The following is a 27,741-nucleotide window of genomic DNA, read 5'->3' as shown; positions in this document are numbered from 1 at the left end:
GTAACCCGTTAAAGTAAAAGGAAACGTAATAATCTCTTACTCGCTTTCCGTATCTTGTGGACCGTCGGGGAATACAAAAAGGTTCCTTCGGTCGAAAGAGACCGTGTGGGAACATACGAAATCATATAGTCACTACACCAGACAGACAGACAGAAAAACTTAATTGAGCAAGTGAGTTTTAGACCCAGCTGGGTCCCTGGGCCACTGCGCGGTCCCGCACTGCATCAAGTAGGTCATGCCGGGACATGACGTCGGCAGCCCGAGTCACCGCAGCAAGCTGCGATGTCGGGTCTGCAGACATGAGCAGGACCAAAAATGCTTCAGGACAATCGTTTCCATCAAAAGGCGATCGAAATCGAAAACAAAAACCAAAACTGAAAAACCGTGCTGAGGTCCGATTTCATGCACTGCCAAAGGCTGACTTCTGGGACATGCGGCCCGATGCGGCATCCAGCCCCCTAGTGGAGATCAGTGGCCTCCCGCATTGGCGCAGATAAGGAAGTAGCTAACGTCATCTCTTAACAACAGTCCGCAACTTAGAGCACGGCGGCTACAATGGGTGAGCGAGCGACGCCGCAGGCATCTTTCTAGAGTAGGCAATGGATAACTTTGCTTCGGCCTGTCAAAAAAAAAAAAGTATAGTTTAAAGAGAATAGAGCAATAAAAAGCTTCTTGTTTCATTCTTACGAGGGACAATAATTTTTCTGGCTGGTCATGTGACAAACGACCAAGAAAACTGTGGACAAACTGATGCAAATAAATGTTAGGTGGCGCAAGGTCGCAGGTCGTTCTGCGTCAGCGTACGATTGAATGGTGGCTCGTTTCCTGCACCGACCTGCGTGCTAAGCGGTATCAGACATGTATCCTCGCTTTCTAAAACAAAATTTTCTACGGTTTGCAAGTATATTTTTCTTCCAACTCGCTTTTGTTTTAAGTATCGTCAGCTTAGTGGCCGGCGATGAGGACATTGTTGTACCTGATAAACATGTGATCGAAGGAAAAGTGGTTCCTCCAGAAATTGCAACCTCCGAATGGTTAACATCCACTCGGATTCTGGTTAACGGCGGCGAACAGCTTGGATTTCTAAGGTGAGCAACACAACTAAAGGTGCTGCGCAGCATTTCTTGGCAATTATAGAAAATTTTCATGGTTCTGTCTTGCTTTACAGGAGTGACGGAAGCTTTTCGGTGCACAACTTGGCTCCTGGGTCGTATGTCGTCGAAGTTGCGAATCCCGACCATATGTATGAGCCCGTTCGCGTGGATATCAACTCCAAAGGCAAATTTCGGGCTCGTCGAGTTAACTACATCCAGTCCAACCTCATCCAGACACTGGCGTACCCGCTGAAGATCAAGAGTCGCGGACCCTTCCAGTACTTTCAAGTTCGGGAGACATGGAGAATCACAGACTTTCTCATGAACCCCATGGTAAGTATCGTGGCAGTACATGGCTGCCAAAGATTGTCTGTGTTTTCGGAAACCTCATCTTTCGGCATCTCATCACAGTGTGCTACCAGTGGGAAGCAGCTAGTTTCAGGAGGGGGGGAAGAATTAATAAATAAAAACCGTCATGCAGACACACCAACGTCCGCTGCTGTAGCTGTCATCTAAATTAATAATCGTGGTCTGCGCACTGTCTTCGGCATGTAAAACCGCGATACTGACAATCGCCGGACGAACGAGTTGGCGCATCATTACATACTAGTCATTTTAAATGTAAGGCTAGCGCTTAAGACGTAGACATAGAAAAAGAATCAGACGGGACGAGCGCTAATCCGCTTTAGCGCTCGTCATGTCCGATTCTCAATTCTCCGTCCTCGTCTTAAGCGCTAGTCTTAAAATGAATCTCAACCAACTAGCCCAGATTTCTGCTTTTACAGAGTAGTAGTTACTCGTGCAGACTTGTGGTTATGCTTGCTCCCTGGGCGCATGTACGCTCTATAATGTCTGTCTGGAAAAATATGTTTGCAGAGGGCAAATTACCGGCCTGAAGGCATGTAGAAAAGATTTAAACCTTTGTTTCTCACTTCTGCTCTTTGCGAGCAGAGCGGTTGGACAAGCTTGCATCTAAATCTGCCTTCCTTGAATAGTTTGGTTTGGTTTCTGGGGGCTTAACATTCGCTGCAGAACAGATGTTCGTCTTTAACTGAGGCTGACGATCTTAATGTTCGAACAATGAACGATAATCTCACAGGTATCATTGCAGAGTGCTCCGTAGAAGTAGGCTCTCAAGAGACAAAAGATTTGATTAAGAAACACCAAAGCATGAGAACTCCTAAACCTACAGACAGAATAGAACTGGCAAAGCTGTCAAAGTTAATAAGTGCAAGGTGGCCGACATAAGGAAGTTTAATATGGAGAGAATCGAGCATGCTCTGAGGAATGGAGGTAGCATAAAAGCAGTCAACAGGAAACTAGGCGTAGGTAAAAACCTCAGAGTGAGATGTATGAGATTTCATGAGCAATATGGAAAAGATAGTTAAAGTAGCCAAAGAGTCCTGTACAAACCTGTACAGTAGCCAATGTAACCAGAATGTTAATCAGAGAGGCAGCAGTTCACAGCAATGGGACATCCCGCCAGTAACAAAAAGAGGAAGTAAAGAAAGCCTTAGGAGCCATGCAAAGGGGGAAAGCAGCTGGTGAGGATCAGGTAACAGCAGATCTGTTGAAGGACGGAGGGGAGATTGTGCTAGCAAAATTAGCCACCCTATATACGCAATGCCTTATGACCTCGAGCGTACCAGAAGATTGGAAGAGATTAGAAGGCTAACATTATCTTAATTCATAAGAAAGGAGACACCAAGGACTTGAAAAATTATAGACCAATCAACTTACTGTCTACTGCCTACACGGTATTTACTAAGGTAATTTCTAATAGTCAGGACAACCTTAGGCTTCAATCAACCAAATGATCAGACAGGCTTTCTTAAAGGATACTTGACAATAGACCATATTCACACTATCAATCAGGTGATAGAGAAATGTGCAGAATATACCCAGCCCCTATATATAGCCTTTATTGATTACAAGAAAGCATTTGACTCAGTGGAAACCTCAACAGTCATGCAAGCATTGCGAAATCAACGTGTAGAAGAGCCTTATATGAAAATACTGGAAGATATATATAGCAACTGCACAGCTACCACAATACTCCATAATGTCAGCAATAAACTTCCAATAAGAAACGGTGTCATGCAGGGAGATACGATCTCGCCAATGCTATTCACCGCCTGCTTACAGGAGGTATTCCGAGGCTTGTATAAGAAAAAGTTGGGGATAAGAGTTAATGGAGAATACATAAATAATCTGCGATTCGCTGATGACATTGCCTTGCTGAGTCACACAGGAGATGAAATGCAAAGCATGATCAATGAGTTAGACAGGCAGGGCAGAATGGTGGATCTAAAAAATTAACATGCAGAAAACCGAAGTAATATTCAACAGTCTCGCAAGGAAGCAGCAGTTCACAATTGGCAACGAGGTGCTGGAAGTGGTAAAGGAATACGTCTACTAAGGGCAGGTAGTAACAGCTGATCCGAATCATGAGAGGGAAATAACTAGGAGGATAAGAATGGGGTGGAGTGCATATGGCAGGTTCTCTCAGATCGTGAATGGCAGTTTACTAATATCCCTCAAGAGGAAAGTATACAACAGCTGTACCATACTGGTACTCACCTACGAGGCAGAAACGTGGAGGCTAGCGGAAAGGATTCAGCTCAAGTTAAGGACAACGTAGCGAGCTATGGAAAGAAAAGTGATAGCTGTAACACTAAGAGACCGGAAGCGGGCAGAGTGGGTGAGGGAACAAACGCGGGTTAATGACATCCTAGTCGAAATCAAGAGAAAGAAATGGGCTTGGGCAGGGCATGTAATGCGAAGGCAAGATAACCGCTGGTCGTTAAGGGTAATGGAGTGGATTCCAAGAGAAGGCAAGTGTAGCAGGGGGCGGCAGAAAATTAAGTGTGCGGATGAGATTAAGAAGTTTGTGGGGACACAGCTTGAAAAGAGCGTGGTTAATTGGAAAGAAATGGGATAGGCGTTCGTCCTGCAGTGGGCGTGGTTAGGTTGATGATGTATGTATGTATGTGTGAGTGGTGGGGCCAAGTTTCCCCACAATGGGATTGTTGTCTTGCTCTTCACCCCTCCTTTCCCACGCCAGCTGGTCTCACTCACTTGTCGCTGCCACATGGCCGCGTAGGGCGAATGTGGAGAGTATTTCTAGTTGTTGGAGTTGGTGCTAGGCACATCAGCTCTGAAGTTGGGATGTTTTTGTAAGCAAATTTGCAGAGTGTTTGCATCTGTCGGAACAAAATCGTCAGTCCCCATGTCTTCAGCATTCCTTGTATCCACTTCTAAGCCAGCACACCAAACCACCAACGCTGACAGCAGACTGCGAGCTTTTTGTCCGGATTCGCAGCAGTGCTAAGTAGGGACTCAGTTCGAGCTCACAGGGTGAACGCTATTGCTTATGTGATTATCGAATTATCTCTCACTGCTAATGGAAGATTGTGGAGTGTTGTGGCTCTGTTTAAATATATTTGACTACATTGCATAACAGTGAGATAAAAAGGGAAGTGAAAGAAACATGGGTTCAAGTTTTTTTATACCACTGCTACTGTTAAGAGAAAAAAAAGATTGCTTTTGTTCGTCTCACCTTGCGCATATGCGTTGTTAGTGTGCTTCGTATAAAATGTCCAGCTGTTGCAGTGAACAACTGGATGTATCATATGAAAGATATTGCGTATGAAATATAAGCAAACAAAGAGTGGTATGTTGTCTTGTGGAGTCAAGCCAGAAAAAAAAAGACATTCACAAACGTAGCACCAACCATTTTTATATCTTGATCTAAGCAGCACTTTTGATTCAGGCTGGCATGATTGTGTACCAGTGTGGCATGCATGACAGAAGGCTAGACAATCTTCTATGCTCTCAGTCTTTACTGTTGAGAGCTCTTTAAGCAAGGTGTCAAAAATATGAGACAACAAAGAAAAGGACATACGTTTCAGTGCTATGTGGCTTGGGCCTTTTTTTTTATTACTTTGTGCTGCTTATTAGAAGGTGCAAAACCAACATGCCCAAGTGTCTGCCCTTGTTCTGAGTTTGTTTGGCTCGCTTGTGAATGTACGTTGGATCTAACTTGTGTAAATAATTCACCTTGCGATAAGGCAGGCACAGTATTTCTTGTTGATAATATTTACAAATTGTAGTGGGTTTTACATTTGATTCGTCAGAAAGAACTATTAACCCCCTAGCAGACCCCCCCCCCCCCCCCCCCCCCCTTTTTTTTTCCTTCCAAAAACCGACCCAACATGGCACAAAATGGCCTCAGTAAATATTAATATGGTATATACCAAGCACAAAAAAAAATATGAATTTTTTCTTCTGTAAAACTGTCTTTATTAGGCACATTTGTGTTATTTGGAAATGCAGGTATTTCAAAGTAACAAAGCAAGAAGGAAGCGCTTCTTTCAAGAAACTATTGATAAATGTCTATGCGCAGTCATAAAAGTGCTCTAGCCCTGCACCAGGTGCGCGTGTCCTTGTGAACATGCTTCCCATTCCTGTCTCTTTTCAAGCAGTGTGCGTTACAGTACGTGGTGGGTCACTAGCAAGAAAGCTGTTGTGTGTCCTGGTGAGAGCGACTGAGTGGAAAAGAGGCAAACCGGTTTCACAGCCTCTGCAGCCAAATGGAAAGGCAGGAACCACGTCACGCTAGCTGCCACTTACGTTGTGTTTAAAGAGTCCATACATATTGTGCTATCGCACCTACGTTGCATTTTGTTTAACGAAGTAAATCTGGGAATATTTTTTTTCTCACTTCATGGAAGGTACGATGGAAAGCGCGTCAGTCAGCCTCTGCATAACGAGGATGCTAGGATGCTCCGTGGTCACCCTTTCTTTTGTGCCGTTCCTTGCTCAAAGCACGGTTTTGTTATGCATTCAGTCAGCAACATGTGAAATTTAAGATGAGGCACTTTCCCTTCTTTTTTCTTATGCAGCACAAAAGCATTGAATGTTGCCTCGTCAAGTAGGTGCTAAAATTACTTTTGTTAGCAGATCTTTTTATCTACCATGTGGGGCACTGATTAAGAGGACATGTTCACAACAGTGTGAACAAATCAAAATGACATGCAAGACTTCACATATTCACATTGATGCAGATGGCAGGGGAACTAGCAGTGGTTCTCTCAAATTGTGCACTCATAATGAGATTTCTGGGACATAGTTATAATAATATTTTTATAGCTGGTTCCATGGCATGCATCCAGGATTGAAATCCACTTTTCTTTCCCTCAAATAAATATGCATCTTTACAGGCATTTTTTTCTTTGGTACTGACTTTGCCATTAAAGAACTGGCTATAAATGAGATTGGCACCGTACGAAATGCCTTGATGCCTCATCACCTTTTTTGGCCAACGTTTAGCCCTTGTGCTCTCTTTCTGCCAGGTGCTCATGATGGTTGTTCCCCTGCTTCTTATCATGGTCCTGCCAAAACTGATGAATGCAGCTGACCCAGAGACTCAAAGGGTAAGTGTCACATCGGTAGTACACTCGGGCTCTTTGTGGTTTGTCCAAAGGCCTGAACAAGTCCTTTGTAGCCGTGTAGCCAGAGCGTCAAGTACTTCTTGTCGATCACCTGGCGGAGGAGGATGGCTCCTCGCATTGTCTGCTAGCCAGCAGTATGTGTGGATGTGTAACTGTGCGTGTGCATGGGGCATATACATCTGGCCACAGCTGTTTGTTTGGTTTCAATCACATTTGCTTGACTGCTTCAGGTTGTCATGTTACACTAAAGTCGAACCATTTGGTGTTCATGTCAGGTTTTCCAACCATGCGGCCCTCTTTGGCAGTTCAGCTTCTTTGCAATGTGGCATTGTAATTACATCTGCAAAGGCACTAGATGTGGCGTTAATGGAAACAGCCTCATCACTGCAGAACATGCACTCATTGAATGCAGCCACCTAGTGATTACATGCTTCCATCACTTCATTATTCCACATTCGGGGGAAAGGGGATCCTGGTAATCAGGCTGAGCCGATGCTGTGCGTTTGGACTCGTAAGGCCCCTCGGTCACTTTGGCCCCAGCTTCCTGCAGACGTCATCTTCAGCCCCTCCATCTTTCACTTTCCTATCTTCTTTCTCAACTCTCCTGTTTCGTGTTTACTTCTTAGTTTTTCCTTTTTTCCTGGCGGCGAGGATTAACCTTTTGTGGCCAACCACCATAAGTTGCATCATATTTGGTTATAGTTGGGGTGTACAGCTGGCGTGGGCAGGACTTGCTTGCAAGTTCCTGTCCCGTCCCCTAGTTGGGCTCCGTGGTTGGTGGCTGGCACCATGGCTTCCCCCTTTTATGGCTTGCCCCTTTTCCAAACCTGATCGCTTTCTCAAAGGAGGGTGAAACGATAAAGACTTTTGCAAAAAAGACAAGTATCTTTCCCAAAATTCCATGTTATCTATAGCAAAGTAGAAGAAAAACAAGCAAGACTGATATCCCCGTTCCTGGTAGCAAAGTGCCTGACAGATACCTTGGGCCTTGGGTACAAGGTATCGGAAATGGCCAGCAGCGACTTACTGCTTAAACTACGTGAAACCGTCCAGCACTCAAAACTTGCAAATATTGTATCAATAGGGGAGATTCCAGTCTCTGTCACGTCACACCAATCTCTAAACACAGTCTGAGGCGTCATATCTAAAATTGATTTTGTCCACCTCTCTGAAAAAGAAATGCTTGAAGGCGACCAAGATGTCATAAATGTTCATCGGACAAAGATCCAGAAGGATAACAAGGAAATAGACGTGAAACACGTTATCCTCAGTTTTAACATCAGCACACTGTCTGAAAGCATTGAAGTCGGCTACCTGAAAATATATTTAAGATCATATATACCCAACTCACGCAGATGTTTCAATTGCCAGAGGTGTGACCACGGCTCACAGATTTGTTGTGGCCCCAAAACTGGTGCGAAATGCTCTTCGAAGGACCACCATTCCGTTGAATGTGTTGCTGTCCCACGCTGCGCAAACTGTTAAGGAGACCATGCTGCATACTCCAGGGCTTGTCCATCCTAGGAGAAAGAAAAAGAAATAATTACTCTGAAAACTGCTGAAAGCATTTCTTTCAAGGAAGCAAGAAGGCGATATGCTGAAACAGATTCTCCTTCACTGCAAAAACAAACTTCGCCGATGTGGTGCGTGGGCGCGGTGCACCACACCAGGCTTCGGCACCTGTCCAGGCCGCACGCAGTGAGCCTGTGGCGGGGCCATCTGCGCCTCTGGGTGAAGTAGCTAACACTACTCCGCCAACCCGAAAAGAGGCCATGATCTTACTCAAAAGTCAGCGTGCATTCTACACGGTCATCCATCACCTCTGCAGAGGCGCTGGACACGACCCAAAGCAGCCCCGTGCCGTCCACGTAGGAAGAACTGAGGCTCTGAGTCACGGGGCCAAATTCAAGTTAATCTAGTTTTATCTTTACAGACACACAACATTAAGATGGCTTTCATAATACAGTGGAAGTACAATTTCTCCTGTTGCTTTATATGTGCAGGAAACCAATTTAGGCCCCGGCACACAAAGGTGCTAAAGAAATATACTGTCTTCCACCAAGACCGAGAGGGGGCGAGCAGACTCTCGGGAGGTGTAGCTTTCATTGTGCAACCTGGAGTAGCAGCTGTCGAGCTCAAATTGAAAACCAGATTCGAAGTCATAGCAGCTACTGTGGTTGCTTACAAAACCATTGCACTTTGTTCCATATATCTTGAACCACACCTCGAAGTAACACAGCATGAATTAGAGAACCTTTTAGAACAGCTACCAGAGCCATATTTGTTAGTTGGGGATTTTGATGCACACTCTTGTTTTTGGGTCGTGGCAAGGAACTAAAAAAAGTAAATATACCTTTTAAGGATTGCATGAAGTTTGTACAACTTAAATTTAGAGAAAAATGGCAGTCGTTTCGAAACAACGTGGTGAATAACAAACTACACTTGTTAAAGCTGGTTTTAGGTGAATGGAAATCGTGTGTGCACCAGGAATGTTTCAAGGAAGTGATTCTCTGCCGTCTCCGAATAGGCCACATACACCTTATACACAACTTCCTGCTAACAAAACAATACAAACCTGTTCGCGAAGAATGCGGTGGTGAACTTACGGTTAACCGCACCTTATTATCCTGTGTGCAGCTGGAAAAACTTAGAAAAAACACTTTATTCAACTTTATGATGAATATATTCCATTTCATCCAACACTGCTTTTAGGAAAAAATGCGATCATTGACAAGTCTTGCATTTTTAACTTTTTAAGAGAAGCAGGATTTCTCGACATACAGTAAATTCTCACCAGCTGCTTTGCAGGTTTTTTTGGTAGACCTCAGCCTCTTTCTCATTCCTGAGAAAAAGGCTGAAGTTTTTATTTGATTAGTTGGGGGCCTCCAGATCCTTGCCCCTGCCAAGGAAAACTGCTGAGGTTACCCGACCTCCTTTAGAGCTTTTAATCTTAGCCATATATAAATCTTCTTTTTGCTCTTAATACTAGGTAGAAGGAAATAACCTTTTAAGCTTTCTGCAGCACCATATTCTCACATATTTGTAAAAATCTGCAGAAAACGATATTCTTATACGTTGAGCTTGGCGCATAATAGCCTTAGCTGCTTATACACCATTAAACCCAGCACAACACAACACACAGTATCATTCCACATTCATCAGGATTTGAGAAGGTGGTTGCACGTGATGCCTTGAATTTTGCTCACAATCATAATAAAGTTCAACTATCCACAGATTATCTACTCTAATATCGTTACATGGCCCAAGGCAAGAACTACACGAGAACGATCCAGGCACAGCGCAAGAGCACAGGGTCTGCACAGAGCAGAACACGTGTACCACCACTACTGAGACACATTGTTCACCTTGTCTTCATCCAGAATATCCGTTGCATGGTTCCCGGTTGCAAAAACACCATCTCAATGTACATTAGGACGTGGCAGGGGATGGCGAGAGGTAGGGCTTGAGGCGAGAGACTTGGAAGTCACGCTGAGTTTCACGGGAGGTGGTCTCCAGGAAGGCCAGGGCAATCTCGAAGGTGACAACGGTTAACTGGTGGAGCACACAGTATGGGCCAACATACCGGAACAGAAGTTTTCCGGAAAGCCCGACGCCGTAAGATGGCGACCAAAGCAAAACAAGGGTACCAGGGGAGAAAGTGATCATGCGATAGTGATGGTCGTTGTAGTCCTGCTTAGAGGTCTGCGATGCTAGTAGTTGGGATCGCGTCAGTTTGCGGGCGTGGTCGGCCCAGTGAACTGCGTCGTGTGCACATTCAGAAGGCTGAGAAGTAAGTGTCGGAAGCAGCATGTCCAATGGTAATTGGGGCTCTCGGCCGTACAAAGGACAGAACGGTGAGTAACCAGCAGTGTCATGACGGGAAGAGCTGTAGGCAAAGGTAATGTACGGAAGGGCGATATCCCAGTGCCGACGGTCCGCGGAAACGTACATTGCGAGCGTATCCGTGTGAGTGCGGTTGAGGCACTCCATGAGGCCGTTTGTTTGGGGATGATAGGCAGTGGTCGGCTTATGTTTAGTCGAGCAGGAACGGAGAATGTCGTCATCAACTTTAGACAGAAAGCAGCAGCCGCGGGCGGTGAGAAGTTGGCGGGGTGCACCATGACGGAGGACGAGGTCGTACAGGAGAAATTCAGCAACATCAGTAGCCGTACTGGTGGGGAGAGCCCGCGTGATTGCGTAGCGAGTGGCACAGTCCGTAGCAACTGCAACGCATTTGTTTCCGGAGGTGGAGTCAGAAAACGGGCCAAAAAGATCCAAGCCAGCACGATAGAGAGGTTCGGGGGCACATAAATAGGTTGGAGCATGCCCACTGAGAGAGTGGCAAGGCGTTTCCGGCACTGGCATTGGTCGCAGGCACAAACGTAGCGGCATACAGACTGGTAGAGGCGGGGCCAAAGGAAGCGACGACGCACGCGGGCATAGGTATGCGAGACACCCAGATGTCAAGCAGTGAGGAAGTCATGAAGTTCATGGAGGACATCGGTGCACTGGTGCTTGGGTACAACGAGCAGAAGGTGAAGGCCGGTGGGGCTACGGCTTCTGCGGTATAGGGTCACGATGCAGCTCAAACTGGTGCAGAGCAGGGTCAGATGGGGAGGAGTTGAGGTGGTCAATAATAGATCGCAGCTCAGTATCCCATCGTTGTTCATCGCCAACGTGAGGAATAGCAGAGAGCGAGAACAGGTCGGCGGTGCAGTCAGTGCCAGGATGGTCAGAAGGGTGAACAGGATATCGGCAGAGGCAGTGGGCGTCTGTGTGGAGCCAACCGAACTTACAGACCACGGTGTAGTCGTAGTCTTGTAGGTGTAAAGGCCAGCAACCTAGCTGGCCAGTAGGATCTTTCAGAGAGGAGAGCCAGCAGAGCACATGGTGGTCTGTGACAACCGTAAAAGGGCAGCCGTATAAGTACAAAAAGTATGGTGGAGCTGCCATAAAAAAACGTAAACCAATAAGCTCCTGCCTGTGCCACTAAGTATAACAGGCTTACCGTATAAGTACAGGCGAAATTTTTCAACGGCTCACACAAGGGCCAAGCGCTCGCATTCTGTGATGGAGTAATTGCGCTCTGATGTAAAGAGGAGGTGGCTGCATAGGTGATGACACTGTCAGACCCAGATTGCTGCTGAGAAAGGACTGCACCGATTCCATCACCGCTGGTGTCAGTGCGGACCTCAGTTGGTGTAGCCACATCGAAGTGTGCCAAGACGGGCGAGGTAGTGAGCTTCGAGATTAGCGCGGCAGAGGCGTTTGCTTGTAGGGGTCCCCAGGTGAAAGTCATGACTTTTTCGAGCAGATCACTGAAGGGGCCAGTGATGTCACCAAAGCCTAGCACGAATCAACGGAAGTATGATCATAGCCCCACGACGCTCCACACGTCGTTGCAGGAACGTGGCACTATGAAGTCTTTCACAGCTCAGATCTTAGCTGGATCAGGGTGAACATCCTTGGCATCGACGACATTGTCTGAAATTGTGATCTGACGATGCGCGAAACGGCATTTGGAGGAGTCCAGCTGCAGGCTGGCATGACGGAAAAGTGACAGAATCTTGGAAAGGTCATCGAGGTGAAAGAAAAGCTGGAGGAGAATACAATGACGTCTTCGAGATAGCAGAGGCATATGGACCATTTGAATCCATGCAGAAGGGAGTCCCATCATACGCTCAAAGGTGGCCGGCGCGTTGCGTAAGCAAAAAGGCATAACTCTGAACTGATACAGCCCATCAGGTGTCACAAACGCTGTCTTCTCACGGTCCTGGTCATCCACTGCTATCTGCCATTAGCCGGAGTGAAGATCTATGGAGGAGAATTTGGCACCGTAGAAGCAATCAAGGGCGTTGCCGATACGCGGCAGGGGGTACATGTCCTTTTTGCGATAGTCAACACAAAAACGCCATGAGCCATTCTTTTTCCTCACAAGGATGGCTGGCGAGGCTCAGGGGCTGTAGGAGGGTTCGATAATGTTCTTAGCAAGCATTTTCGTGACCTCAGCGCTGATGACCTGGCGCTCAGGGTGGTAAGCTCGGTATAGTCGATGGCGGATAGGAGAGACATCCCCGGTGTCGATGCAGTCATCACAGAGAGAGCTCGGCCCAGCGGGATGTTATTGAGGTTGAAAATGTCCAAAAAAGATTCGAGAAGGTTTTGAAGCTGTGCAGTTTGGGAAAGACAGAGGCCTGAGGGCATTATGGTTGGTTGTGTATGGCATCCATAGAAAGAGAGGTAGGCTCGTGATGGGCTGCGGGATCATGGCAAGGGATGGTATCGAATGCAGCGACTTGGCACAGTGCGAAGGGGGAGATCGTAGCAATGAAATGCCGGACGAAAGGACCTGAGGAGAGAACCCGAAGTTTAGGAATGGCAGAGACAGTGCGTTTGCCTTGACGGAGGCGATGGTATAGGGCAGGGCAATATTGTGGGTCAGCAGTAGATCGGGACTACACTTTGTGTCACAAGGTGTTTGTAGCACCATGGAAGGCAGAGCTCTGTCGTCCAATCAGGGCTGCAGGAACACAAAAAATAGTCGCTCAAATATTTGAGCAGTGTAGGAATATTAACCAAACAATAAGCACAGCAATACAAAACATAGTTTGGACTGGCACATTGAAATGGTCGAGAGTGTTTCAATCACTGGTGAAATTAACAGACAAAGCTGGTGCGGACTCAGCTGTGCGGAGGCCTGCTACAAGGTAGTGATGCATTGCCGTTTTCCAACACGGCGTCGGCAGAGTTTGTTGTGGTGCCTGTGTGCTCTACACCGCCAGACGAAGCAGTTGGCTTCTTGAAACGCTTTGCATCAAGTGTGGGGGCAGTTCAAGTACGAATGCACTCATCAAGAGGACAGCAAAACTCACCCAAGTGAGCGAGCAAACCCTTTATCATTGGACAACGCACACGTTGAAAGCGGGCAGAGTGTTGTCACCGAAGAAGCCGCCAGTGTTATGGTGATGGACAACGCGCCATATCATTGTGTGAAGCAGGATAAAGTATCGCGTGAAGCAGCGACATGGTGAAGGCCGAGCTCATGAAGCCTGTCAACAACGAGAACACAGATGGGGACCGATACCATGTGTACTGCATCACTGAAGCTGCTGGCCGTCTTGTTGTGCACCTGCCACCTTACCACTGCCAACTGAACCCTATAGAGCTTGTTTGGAGTGACGTCAAGGGTTTCGTGGCCAGTCAGAACAAGACGTTTAAGCTCCAAGACATGGAGCTCTGGTTTGGCAAGGCATCATGCAAGTGACTGCTGAGAAATGGAAGAATTATGTGCAGCACGCTATCTATGAGGAAGATATAATGACAAAACTTGACCACATCATCAACGATATTTTTGACCAAGGACCGGTGATTGTTGTCAACCTGGAGGACGACACAACCAGCAGTGCTCGATGGAGTTGTGATGGGGACGATGAGATGAGCCCCTTTAACGTGCTAACGTGGTTCCTTAGATGAGCATGCACAAGTCGAAACCATTCAGTACCGTCGCAATGAGAGAACGAAAATTAGAACAACATCGTTTCTGATGAGATATGGCAGACACCATAGTGGAGGGCTCCGGATTAATTTTGACCGCTTGTGCGCTGACTTTCACCCAGCACATGGGCTTGTTTTGATTTCGCCACCATCGACATTTGGCTGCCACAGCCTGCATTCGACCTAGCTTACTAGTGGAGTGACCACGCACGAGTAAATAAATTTATATGCACATGACAGGAACATTGAAAATAACTGCAACGTGACAACAGAAGAACTGATACGAACAGGTGCTGACAAAAAAAAAGTGAGGCCAGTCCCTTTGGAACGGGCGTCCGCCTGTCCGAAAACAAATGAGAGAATAAAAAGACATCAAGTGCCACCTGCTAGAGATAAAAAGAAGCTAACTACTAGTATGCCTTCTGTCAGATGGATGGAGCTACCTGTCAGTAATTAGTGGGGCGACAGGCGCATAGGAACATAGTCACATAGTGTGTGCCATCCTGATTGTACAGAGAGCTCTACTTTTCGTAGTGCTGCAAACATCTTGTGAGACAGAGCTTAGGTGTAACAAGGTAGTCGCCATCGGGAAGGGGGTGGAGGGTGTCAATGCAACGGGGGAGGAAGCTTGAGATGGCAGGCGAGCATTGTCTGCATTGAACAAGCGGAGAGAGGGATCGACATGCTCAGAACCAAGTTGTGGGAGCTCGAACTTGGAGAACGATCTGTGACCAGTCGATCAGGGCTGAATGGTCGGAGAGGAAATGCATGCTGAGAATGAGGTCGTGGGCACAGATAGACAAAATGGTGAACTGAACCGGGGCACTTTGGCCAGCAGCAGTGATGCGAGCAGTACATAGTTCGTCAACAGCAGGTGTGCCTCCGTCACCACGCGCACACGGGACGTTGCAGGCGTGAGGACTTTGCGAGCAACGGCAAAGGGCAGAGCTCATCACGGATACATGCGCACTGGTGTTAACCTGGGCGCTACAGAAACATTGTCTACTGTGACATCCAATAAGTTCGGTTTAGTGCTTAGTAGAGTATTTCTGGTCAGGGTCATTGATGCAGCATCACCTCCGGGAGCTTTCCAAAGTGTAGTGGACATGGGGGCAGCTGCTGAAATACTGTGGTGAGCATGAGCGATGGCCTTGTGGTTACGGAAAGCAGGAATTGCGGAATGAGGGTTCAGACTGCTCTGGCTGGGAGTGGGACGAGAAGCAGCACTGAGAGTCAGGTCGGTAGTTGGAGTAGCCACCGCGGAAAGGCGATGACCATGGACTGTGGCATGGGCTGTCGAGAAATGTGTCCAACGCAGTGAAAGCAGATGGGTCTGTCGTCGGCCATGCACCATTCCGCCGGATTGTGGTAACGGGTAATGCAGTAGTAGTTGGTGTGGAATGCAGGTGCAGGAGGCTGGTGGACAACTGGGCGGCCAGTTGAGCACGCCTGCGGAGAAAGATTCATGTTTGTCAGTTCTTGCTTCACGAGAGTCTGAATAAGCGACACGGCGGGCAGTGTCGTGTGGGGTGGGGATATCACAGGTGCAAGGGCCTCGAGTTCACGTCGGACGATCCGCGTGACCGAATCAGTGACGGGAAGAGCGTCTGAGGGCTCGCGGGATGGAGATCGCTGGTCCTCACAGGATGATATTGCGGCTGTGTTAGGAAGGCGGGAAAATGGCTGTGGAATGCGGCAGCCTTTCACTTGCTCAAATCGACGGCACTCCTTAATGATGGAGTCGACAGTGGAGCAGTCTTTGCGAACAAGCAAATGGAAAGCATCTTCTGCAGTGCTTTTGAGAACATGGGCCACCTTGTCTGTCTCACTCATGGCAGCGTCGACCTTGTGGCAAAGAGCCAAGATATCCTGGATGTAGGCCACGTAGCTTTCAGTCAAAGATTGGGCCTGAGATGCAAGCTGTTGTTTGGCAGCGAGCTGTTGTTCATCAGGCCTACCGAACAGCGTCCTTAACTTCTCCTTGAAGGTGTCCCAGCTTGTTAGATCGTCCTCGTGGGTTTCGTACCATACTAGCGCTGTGCCATTGAGATAAAGTATGATATCTGCGAGCATTAATGTAGGGTCCCACCTGTCGTAGCTGCTGACGCGTTCATAGAGGCGTAGCCAGTCTTCCACATACATGCCGTCAGTGCCGGAAAAGGTGCCGGGGTCACAAGGAGAAGCCATGACCACGAAAGGAGCAGTAGTGGGGCTCCTTGACTCGCCGGGTTGAGCCATGGTGGTAGACCCGGCCTGAGGACCACTCCGAAGCTGCGTGGTGAACTGAGCGTAAAATCCACACCTCCACCAAAGGTGTTACATGGGCCAAGGCGACAACAACGCAAGAACGACGCGGGCACAGCTCACAGGCCTAGAGCACAGGGCACCCAAGCCCAGAACACGCGCATTACTGAGACACTCCATTCACCTCGTCTTCATCCACAATATCCGTTGCAATATGCACAGTAAACTTGTACAAGTTCTGTCTCGTCGCTGTATAACCTGGTTTCACAAAGGTGCGTCTAAGCTGGTTTGCCTCACATGAAGACTATGGTTGTGACAGCAGCACAGTCAGCTGAATTTTGTCAGAGGCAATGCATCTGAGTAGGCATTATGCCGTGCACCTAAATGTGATGTAATTAGATATATGTGGTCAAAATACATACGACTTTTACAACGTACATTGGAATTTTGCATTTAGTTATGTAATTACTCGCAATGTGCCATTGTTTCTGCCATTTAAAAATGAGAGCAGCGTATAATAAGTCAATATATGAACGCAGGATATCAAAACACTTAAAGGGTCCCTGAAAAGGGTGTTCGAGGTTGGCTATAAAATACTCGGTTTATGTAGAGTACGCCGACGAGCATTCATGCCGCGGCATACAAGACCTCAAAAGCGAGCCTATAATTGACAATACAATTTTTAAAACTCCCGCTTGTGTGCCTAGAGGCAACCTGCGGTACTGGGCTTTTGCCCGAATCCGTGCTCGTTACTTCAGCATGCGCGCTCGTTACACCATGTAGCGCTCGCTACATCAGCAGCGGACTGCTAGCATTGGTTCGCGCACGTCGGCAGCCAGCGGAAGGGGCGAGTGCGAGGGGCCGGCGGAGGAGCGCCGACATTTCAGCGTGCAAAAAGTGACGAGAGGAGAGGGAAAGGCATGAAGACACGGAAATTCAAATTTTCACTACAGATAACTCAGCTTCCACAAAATGCATATATATATATATATAAATTCTTCTGGAGGATATTTGTGAAGCAGCATCCTAGGCACATCGTATCTTTGTTGAGACCCCTTTTCACAGCCCCTTTAATACCACATGCTTCCATTTGTCTAGCTTCTTCCTTGCAGCGAGGTCGCTGTTAACTTCATTTGAAATCTCAGCTCTTATCATTTGCACGAATACGGAGACAATTAAATCAGTTGTTTTCAGGTTCTAAATGTACTACTCTGTGAATGTCACCAAAGACTATTTTTCATAGGACTAAACATACTGTACGGAAAATCTGTGGTAAAAGGTCTTTGCACTCATAAAACGCCATGCATGAGGTTAAACACATTCACGCATAGGCATTCACTATGCTTTGAAATAGTATGCGCAGCCTGTGATTAAGCACGGTAAATAAAGAGTATGAGCAGCTCAACTTGATGTATAAGACCGTGGCCTCGTGCCTAGCTGTTAATATGTTGATGATGAGCAGACACTTGCTCATTGGTAAAAAGGTGACTTGCATAAGTAATGAAGTCTGTCACAAAAAAATACTAAGCCTGCCATTGAAGTGCAGACTGGTCACGTGCATAAACAAAGGTTTTGCTTTTACATGAAGTCCCCTGTAGTTTGCACTTGTACATAGCATTTAGATATCCCATGCCTTCTTCTGCAAAACTGGAACATAGTCGGGCAGTGTATTACTCTTCCACCCGATCTCCACCTTGAAATTCACAACAAACCACTGCCACGTGCACAGCCACCGGATGGGTATCCACACTAACGGAGCGGCAGTGCCAGCACCTGTAGAGGTCTTTCTTTCGGCCATTAGCTTGACATTGGCTTCTGGAGAAGTCGTCTGTGCTGTAGGAAAGGAGTGCTTCATCTCGCTTTCCATTCCTTTGGGCTGGGATGGGGATGGTCCCCTTCGCCCGGTTTTGCTAAGCCTCAGTTTTGTGCTTTCACAGGAGATGCATCAGATGCAGATGCCGAAGTATGACATGCCCGAGCTGTCGGAAATGATGACTTCGCTCTTCACTGGCGGCAACAAGAGGCAGCAGCAGCAGGCTAAGACGACTCGAGTGGCAAAGAAGCGGCAATAGCAGGTGGATAGAGCATTGACTCATCACCTGCACTGCTGCGATGTGATACACGAGTTGAGTATCTCTGAAGCGAGAAACTAATGGGCGAGATGCATTGAGAATGCACCTTTGTGTCTTTTTGTCTCTTTTTCTTTTAAAGCATTTTGCTGTTTCATGCACCCATCACTGTGCCCCCTTGTAAAATACAAGTGCAGAAGTGGTTGTACATGATTAGAGTTTTCAGGAGCCTCTCTCAAGAAATGCTGCAAAGCTGTGCTAATGAGCACATCGTGTGGTAAGTTTCAGTCTCAGGATTTTATTGCCGGAACAAATTCATTTAGGCAAGAAAAGTGTAATAGATGTTGTTATAAAGAAAACCTCGAGTTTCTTTTCTCTTTGTTTGCCCTTTTTTTTCTAGAGGCAAACCAGCCTTGCTGTTTTTTTTTTTTATTTTGCAGCGGCACAGTTCCATGCCTCTTGGACAGAAAACAGTATATGTGGAGCTTTGTGATTCATCATTGTGATGTGGCAGCCCTCTGTTAAACATCTGCATACGTGCTGTGTATTTTATGTCTTTGTAGTGTATTGTCCATATCAAGGAACTGCAAGTAGATTTGGAACTTGATGAACAGGACTTGCTCTGCCTAATCCACGTGGAGTGCTAGTATTGTCTCGTGTACCTTTTCCCTTAACAGCAGGTGCCTGAATACAGTGTAGGGCCCAGATAGTGTATGCACCCACGTAATTGCTATCGAACACACTTTTTCAAGCAGGCTTGGTCCATTGCATTGACATTCAATGTATAGTAAAATTTACGTTTGGTTCAGTATCAAGAGGCAAATAATTTTTCATCTGTACCAGTATTAAATTCTATACGGTTTAGTTGTGCATGGATGATATTGTCGACTGCATGGGCAGACAGATCTGACCTCATAAGTTTGCATTGCTAAGAGCCTTGTATCTTGCTGTCTTATGAACTTGGGGAACAATCGTGCACCAGTGCAAGGTAACATGTTTGTTTCATTTCTTACTGCCTTAACAGTTTTTCCTTCATGCAGTGATGAACGTTTAAGCTTGTTGTGAACCTAGTCCTTGATTTCTTGGCAGTTATGCAGTGCTCATAGTTTAGGTTGTAAGGCCCAGCTGTTTCAATGAATTAGCTGAAGTGCTGGCTGTTTATATATGTATAGTAGCTGGCAGCTTATATCTGTTTTCATTCCTGCTGTTGACATTTGTTGAGAGAGAATTTGGAGAATAACGGCAGTGTGTATACATTTAGGAAATCAAGGTGCACTTGTTATATGTAATTTTTATAGCTTGGCAGTGTTTATACATTTTTGCTTTCCTCAAATTTGCATCTCCAGAGACACCATGAAGCTTTTAATTTCTGAGAAGAAACCATGGCCATGTGCAGGGCTACATTTTTAAAGCTGTATTGGTGATTAGAAACGTTAAGCGAAACCTCGATATATGCACAAAGAAATTAGTACTGCCTTCTGCTCACTGTTTGCATCGTTTGCATCTCCACATATGCAGTTGTGTCATCACCATTATAGCATAGTACATATGGCTGACATCAATCTTCTAGATGTCTGTGTGGTCTTGGCTGTGAATGCACAAGTGTGTGAGGAAGGCAGTTTTTGTATGACACCTGTGAAAGCCTTGATCCGTGTACAAAAAAGAAAATATGATATATTATGGCGACTAATAAATTTATGGCAGCACAATATGCCTGGCTTGTCATTACCTGTTGGGTCATGTTTTCTCCTCCAAATAAACATCTCCACAGCGTCCCTCATGGCTCCCGTGTCGTTTCAACACATTGAACTCCAGCTAATATTATTTGAACGAAAACATCTTCGACAGTAGTCCGTCTGGTGGAGTTCTTGAGATAGTTGAGAGAAGACTATTTAACTTTACCCAACGTTTCCGAACCATCTCAGTCCCTTCTTCAGGGGTGACTAAAGTCTGCCAGCAGCAGCAGCCGGTTGCTGCCTTCGCTCTACGCGGAGGGGAGTGTTCCTGGAGCCCTATTCATCGCCGCCTTTGTGAGCCGGATGTGCCGTGACTCCACATGTCGCCTCTTGAACAGGTTTGGCTCCACGGCCAAGACGCTCACCTCCTCAATGGCTATCCGGTGGTCGGCGTGCTTGCAGTGTTCAAAGAGGGGGTTGCATTCTGAATTCATTAGCCGGATGTCATTTTTGTGTTGCCTTATTCTTTGGTGGAGGTTTTTCATTTCGCCGATGTATGAAGCCGGGCACTTTGAGCATGGGATTTTGTAAACGACACCCGGTTGTTTTTCTCTAGGGACGCGGTCTTTCGGTCGTGGTAAGAAGCAGCTTATTGTCGAAACAGGTTTGTAAGCCCGGTGGATTCCATCTTTTCTGAGAATGCGTGCGAGTGCCTCGCTGGTTCCCCTCACATACCGAAGCACAACGCGTGCACGTTTATTTGTTTCATTGCTTGCTGGTCCCCCTGTCCTCCGAGCTTGACGGCGACCAACTTATTGAATAAAGCCACATGTGTAGCCATTCTTCTGTAGGTCGGCGAGAATGGTGGCTTCTGCTTTTTTCTCCGCTTCGGAGGAGCAGTTGACTTTGCTCTTCTCAGGAGAGAGGAGACAACGGATCCCTTGTGGCTAGTAGGGTGGTTGGAATTAAAATTTAGGTAGCGGCCGGTATGGGTTGGCTTCCTATAGACACCGAACTTTAGATCTGCTGAGACTGGGGAGCGCTACAATCAAGACAAGGGGACAACACCACATAACAACATGAGACACGAGCGCAAAAGACTGGGGAGCGCTACAATCAAGACAAGGGAACAACACCACGAGACACGAGCGCAATTGCGCTCGTGTCTCGTGGTTTTTTTTTTTTTTTAAGAATTCGGATATTTGCTGCACGCAACAGAAATAAGCAAGGAAAGACGTGCTTGTGGCAGCGATATGGATGCTTAAGAGAAACAAATTTGTTATTACACAAAGGAGTAATGTGGAAATGCATGCACTTACTGGCACATGCAATAAGGAGTAAGTACAGAAAGATGCATTTGCGATAGAATGTAACTGTGATGGAATGATTTTGTGTTTTGCCGATGCACTGAATTGGTTCTGCCCACCTGCCTATATAAAAAAGATTATATCGCTTGCGGGTAGCTTTGTCGCGCTGTTCTTGAACTGCTGAATATTGAATCTGTCTGGCGCCTTATATCTGTCTCGCTTTCACACACTGGATTTTTGGTGTCTGCCACGAGTGGCTTATGCTTACTGCCGTTCTTTTCTACAATTCTTGGGCAACAACACACGTGGCGCATTCACAGCCTGCGTCGGCTGTATAGAATCAAATGTTTTTGGCACCAATTCTCGGCAAACAATGGAAAAATCATGAACTTGAAGCAGAATGGGAGTGCAAAAAAAGGTAGACATGAAGCAGAATTTATCCGAAACATCCAAAAAATTGTTTCAGAATGGTATCTGCAAAAAAAAAAAATGTGATGCGATGCGACAGATGTGTGCTGGCAGTATTGGTGGTACTTACATTTCGATTTAACTTATCCCCTCCGATTTCATCGTAGCTTCTGTGTAGGAGGACGCTTCTAGGAGATGGGAACCTTGTTGAGATTGTAGGTGGGTGGAAGAGCATAGATGGGAGATGTACTTTGCAGCGAGAGCTGCACTAGGCTGGCACTTCGAGCCTTCAGCGTGGCACCCCTTGAGGTCCGTGGCTGTGGTTGGTCACATGATGCGGAGCAGCTGCTGCCGGCGGTGCGCCGGCAAAACCGAGTGGGGGAGGAGTGGAGAGAGTGAATCCACGTCCAGGGACGACGATGAAGGAACGCCCAGCGAAACGGAGTGGTGAAAGACTGGTTTTGCAATTCGACTGAGCGAATTCCACTCGGCCAGATGCAGCTCTCCCGTCACTCCAGGTTTAACCAGAGCTGAACCACAGCCAATTCTTTTAGCGGTGGGTGCCCAAAGGTGTACTTACTAGATAGTTTCCAGACGGTTCTGGGAAGGCCTTCAAGAGAATGGAGGTGGGCAGGTGTGGGTTCAGATGGGTGCCCAAAGTACATCCACCTAGGGGGGCTTCCAGAAGGCGGTCGTGGGTTTACGGGGATGAAGGTGAGTGGAAGGATGCGTTTTGGAGGCCTTCTCTCTAGATGGCCTGCAAGCACCTATGGTGGATAATGGGTAAAGGCTCGCAGTTGGGAGGTGCACAGTGAGTGCCCAGAACGGGGCCAATTGGAGGCTGCTTCCAGAAGGTGATGGTGGGTGGTTGCTGGCTTGACGCTTTCTGGAAGCTTCTGGAGGACTGAGGGGGTGGGGATGAGTGTGCATGGATGGTGATTGAAAGATTTTAGTTGGGATATGCATTTTCACCAAAGAGTGCCCAGACACACTCACCGGAGTGTTCTTCAAGGGTGGAAGCTTCACACACACACACACTTGCGCAGCGTGTTTATCCATCATGCTGTTTTTTACACGCTAGGCAGTCGTAAAATGCCGAACGGTAACACGAAATCTCGAAGTCTTCCACTACAGGCAGAAATCTCGCAGTGTAAGGCATGACCTCACCACAGTTCGGATGCTCAGATCTCCGTCGAAAAACCCAATTTCTGCTCAGTCATCCCCGGACATCCATAAACGGACATTTCTTGGACCATTTGGTGGCAGCCACTACAGCATAACATAGGTTGAAAGAAGTAATTCCTTGGCATTACCTGAACACCCGAGGAACAATTAACATGCCGACAACTTTCCGTCAGAAACGGTGATGCAATCCTGCAGGCAGGCAATCCCGTGTACCTTGACAGCAGGATACTCTCGATTATTAGACAGTTTTAGCGTAGCCGGACAGCCGTCCGTTTCCGAGCGTATTTCGTTCTTCCCGTGGATGTTCGGATTCGGTACCGAAGCACGCATCTTCTAGTCGACCCCGCCGCGGTGGCGCAGTGGTTACGGCACTCGGCTGCTGACCCGATCGAAAGACGCGGGTTCGATCCCGGCCGCGGCAGTTGAATTTCGATGGAGGCGAAATTCTAGAGGCCCGTGCGATGTCAGTGCACGTTAAAGAACCCCAGGTGGTTGAAATTTCCGGAGCCCCTCACTACGTTGTCGCTTTGGAACGTATTAAACCATCATAAACAAAAAAATTTAAAGATATAGTCGGGCTTCCGACGGACGTAGCTGGCCGTAGTTTTGTGGGCAGTGGCAATAGACACCCTTAGCATATCGTGTACCGTGCTACCGTTAACGTTACCGGAGTAGCGAGATCCCGCCCTCCGGTGGTCGAGCATGCGCTGATTGGTGCCGATGCTGCAGGCGCGCGCGCCATGAAGATTTGCGCATTGATTGCGGGCGGGCTATACCTATAGATGCCTTGCACGTGTCGTCAATTCCGGCCACATCAACAGCTAGCGGCCATGCTGCCAAACCATTCGCTTCGTCCGCGCGCGTACGTCCGCTCCGTAGACCCATGACCCCGAGACGCTTTGGATTGTTCTTACATATTCGGACGCGATGCCTCCTCCTCAGAGGAATGAGCCGTCCAGTGCGAGCTATTTCTCTGAACTTGTTGGATCTGCACGCGTACGCTATGAAGGAAAAGTGCAAATGTGCGACGGTAGGGACCCGTACACGCTGAGACTGGGTGTTGATACAATGATGGACGCTGATGTGTTACCTGCAGTGACTCACGGGGATATCGTGAACTATTTAGTGTACTTCTTTAGTTTTGTTACATTAGAATAAATGAAAGCATTTAAATCATTAGAGGCGCATAACTATTTCACCAGCGGGTGGGTGAGAAGCCTATCTGCGGTGCGCCTACAAGACGAGAAGGTGCTTCTGCTCGGAGAGGTAAGCTCAAGGAACCTTTCTGGCATGTTTCTCAGTGAGCATGCCCAAAAAAATGACCATTGGAATTTATGCAAATAAAAAATAAACCGTGCTTCTGTTTGTGGCGGCAGCGCTTAGTGACAGGAAAATTTCAGACGTCCGCATAGGGAAATTTGCGGAGCATGGCGATTAGTAGAAGTTTCACTGGAAAAAATGCAGTGATGAAGATAAACTATGCCTGTCCGCTTACAATGCTGGAGCACTGAAAATTTGTTCTGTCCGAGACCACTTTGTCTGGTGTGCATATGCCCATTTTGTGCAAACAAAAAATGTGCACTGTTATGTACAACTTCACAACATTTTCGCAGGTCAACCTTTCCCAACGGCTCAGTGACCACCCACTTAAACCCTGGATCTTATGCAAGACAAATGGCACTGCGCTTGTTGCCCATTGCACCTGCATGGCAGGTACAGGCGAGACATGCCCACATGTTGGAGCTTGTCTCTTTGCTGCAGAAACTGCAGTGCGTATCAGGAACTCGGTTTCATGCACCCAGAAAGAAAACATCTGGCTGCCAGCCTATGTTGAAAAGGTGCAGTTTAAACGGCTGAGAGATATCAACTTCACTTCGTCGAGAGGGCGTAAAGAGTAGATTGATGGCACACGTGCTGAAGGTCAGCAGAAGAGGACGTTGGAATTCCCAGGACCTTCTCCAGGAGAGTTGAACGCACTTAATGATGACATCGGAAAAGATGGTACAGTGCCAGCGCTTTTCTTTGTGCTTGAGGATAGATGTGATGTGTTCCAGGAACCAGTTAAAAAGCCAGCAGCACACCTAAGAAATCTGTTCACTGACGATGCGTTAGGCGACAGCTACGACGTGCTCGTGAACAAAGCAAGAGAGTTCTACTCTATCCATTTCAGAGGGCGCTGTAAAGGAAGTAGAGTCATTAACGAAGCAGCAGAGTGACTCTCCACATTGGTTCCTTTACAGAGCAGGAACAATAACTGCTTATTTGATGAAGAAAGCATGCCACACTAAAGTAGCAAATCCTAGTGTGTCCCTAATCAAAGAGATTTGCTATCCAGAAGCCCAAACTACGTTGGTGCCAGCTATCATGTGGGGTAGGAATCATGAGAAGGATGCCTTAGCAGCTTATGCAAATAGTGAAGGCACAAAACATGACAATTTCAAATTGTCGAAGTCAGGCCTGCACCTCAGCACTAGGTACCCTTTTGCTGGGGCTACACCAGATGCTCTGGTCTCGTGTAGCTGCTGCAGAAAAGGTGTGGCAGAGTTTAAATGCCCATACGTGCTTAGGAGTGCAACTGGATTCATTGATGAAAACACGTGCCTGACTGAAGTTAATGGGATCATGCATCTTCAGAAAAGCCATGCATATTATTATCAAGTGCAGACACAGATGGCTGTGTGCCAAGTGAAGTATTGCGACTTTAGTTTGGGCACGTAGTCTTCTTCACATAGAACGCATCAAGTGGGATGAAGATTTCTGTGAAAACATCTCAATTTCAGAAAGCTTCTTTGTGAATGCAGTGCTCCCTGAACTGTATGCCAAATATTTCACCAGGCAGAAGTACAGTGTTGGCACAACTGCATTGTGTAAACAGGCGGGTTTTTATTGTAATGGACCAGAGACTGGCAAAATGGTTGCTTGCGACAGTGAAGCCTGCGTGTACAAATGGTTCCATTTTTCTTGCGTCGGACTGACCCGAGCACCTAAAACTAAGCAGTGGTACTGCCCACAGTGCAGAGGAGGTGAAGAGAAACAGCGTGCTTAATTTTGGTTTTATTGCATAGGGTAGTTGTGGTAGCAGATGCTTCAGTGTGCTTCAAACTGCGTCCAACTTTTATGCATCTCTACAACGGATGTTTAGTTCTCCTTTCCTCTGTAATACATATGTGTACTGTTGTCACAAGAGCTCAGTGTATTATACCCTGTGCCCAGTTGCACTTCCCATGTGTTGCTTTGTTTCGGAAATACTCTCTGTCTGGGTTTATGGAGCTGTTGATAGCAGATCAGTGCAAGCCTAACCATACCAGTACCGTACAACAGTTGCTGTCTATAATTGTTTTGAAACTGCAGCCAAAACAAGCAAATATGTAGCTTCGTAGCCTTTCACTTCCTTGCATCAAAGAGCTACCCACTGATTCTGCAACTCCATGTACGGTACAAAAAGGGCAGGTATGATACATTAACACATGATGTTTGCTTTGGACTTTGAGCATTGTTCTTGACAGTATAATTTGTCATATCCTGAAGCGTCCTTTAACATGCACCGAACAGCAAACAGCGTTTTTAGTGCATTAGCCCACCCAACATTCTTGGCAGTACAACTTGTCATACCCGAGGTTTTCTTTAACGTGCACTGAACACCACACGGGCATTTTTTGTGTGTTTTCCATGCCAGCCACTGGCATCCAACTGTTCAGTTGACCCAAAGTCTGTGTAATAAAAAGCTTTGAAGTCTTGCACCAGCTTGGCTACCACTCTGAGCAGAACCTATTGAACTCATTGAAGTTTTCACATATGAACTGTATACACATGGCAATGTTTGACGATTGAATGGTTTAGTACAAATACACAAATGCAAATACGGAAAGAAAGGAATGTTTGAGGATGAAGTAGTTTATTACAAATACAGAAGGAAAGGGTTCTTGTTGGTCATGGCAACTGCTAAAATTAATTCTAAACACCTGATCTGCAGCTGACAAAAATATAAGGGCAGGGAAGAACCACATATACCAGCAGAAATCGGTATACACATGCATTCCTCATACAAACTGCAAACCATACCAAACCAGAGCATTATAGTGTGCTGTACTTGCTTACGCCCACACCTCTAAACGTAGGCACAGTGATAACAAAAGTTTGTAGGATGCCGAATTCCAGAAAAATTTAGTTTTGTGTATTGAGGCAGAAAGCATGAGGAGATATGCTCCATACCACGAAAAAATACCATTTGATTGGCTAGTGAGAGAAGGCACAAATAAATTATTTTCTGCTAATCTGCATCCCACAAACTTCTGTCCATGACCACATTGACCACATTCTTGCACTCGTGTATAAATCGTCAGTTATGGTGGGCACCCATCAACAGATTAGGGCACATTCTCTTTGCTCGGTTCCTTCAATGCTGCGACAATCGAAGGGCATAATTTGGACAGTGCGCAGCACACGGTCACAATTTTGTCGAGTGGAGTGATGCTGTCACCTTGTCGACATGTCACATAGTCAATCGGAATGACAACTTCAGCAGCAGAAACTTGTTCCTTATGAGTCCAATTACTCTTTCCACGTGAATACGTAAATTAGCAATCTTCCTTGTGCTTTCCACTTCTGCAGCCGACAGCTGTTTCTTGCCTTTTGTGTATGCTGGCAGATGTAGCCAAGCACAGTAGAAACCAACACTGTCTGCAATGTTAAACCCTCGATCTGCTAGAACGTCTCCAGGAATAACACCATCTGCCGGGCTAGTTGGTTGCGATCAATATGTATCAGCAGCACGAACACAAAAAGGAAGAAGAAGGAGAAGATAGTATAGA

The 27,741-nt window shown here is 46.8% G+C and overlaps 2 protein-coding genes and 1 pseudogene across 3 annotated transcripts; 2 read left to right on the top strand and 1 right to left on the bottom strand.

Annotated features, from left to right (window-relative positions):
- Nucleotides 1-777: 777 nt before the first annotated feature.
- EMC7 (ER membrane protein complex subunit 7) lies at nt 778-20,082 on the top strand. Its single transcript, XM_077663555.1, has 5 exons — nt 778-1,088; nt 1,169-1,427; nt 6,449-6,529; nt 18,223-18,360; nt 18,795-20,082. The coding sequence occupies exons 1-4, from the start codon at nt 859-861 to the stop codon at nt 18,355-18,357; spliced, it is 705 nt and encodes a 234-aa protein (XP_077519681.1). The 5' UTR covers nt 778-858; the 3' UTR covers nt 18,358-18,360; nt 18,795-20,082.
- Nucleotides 6,550-21,980, bottom strand: LOC144129414 (uncharacterized). Its single transcript, XM_077663556.1, has 3 exons — nt 21,876-21,980; nt 16,131-16,312; nt 6,550-8,067 (listed from the first exon to the last, which is right to left on the bottom strand). Exons 1-3 carry the CDS (start codon nt 21,978-21,980, stop codon nt 7,908-7,910), a joined length of 447 nt encoding a protein of 148 aa, XP_077519682.1. The 3' UTR covers nt 6,550-7,907.
- On the top strand, nt 20,216-27,741 carry LOC144129413 (uncharacterized; annotated as a pseudogene). The gene is made up of 2 exons (XR_013313918.1): nt 20,216-24,196; nt 24,544-27,741. The product of XR_013313918.1 is annotated as an uncharacterized LOC144129413 (transcript).

This window comes from Amblyomma americanum, chromosome 4 (assembly GCF_052857255.1).
Source record: "Amblyomma americanum isolate KBUSLIRL-KWMA chromosome 4, ASM5285725v1, whole genome shotgun sequence".
In the NCBI taxonomy this organism is placed as follows: Eukaryota; Metazoa; Arthropoda; class Arachnida; order Ixodida; family Ixodidae; genus Amblyomma; species Amblyomma americanum.
This window is presented reverse-complemented; position numbering and strand designations above follow the sequence as displayed.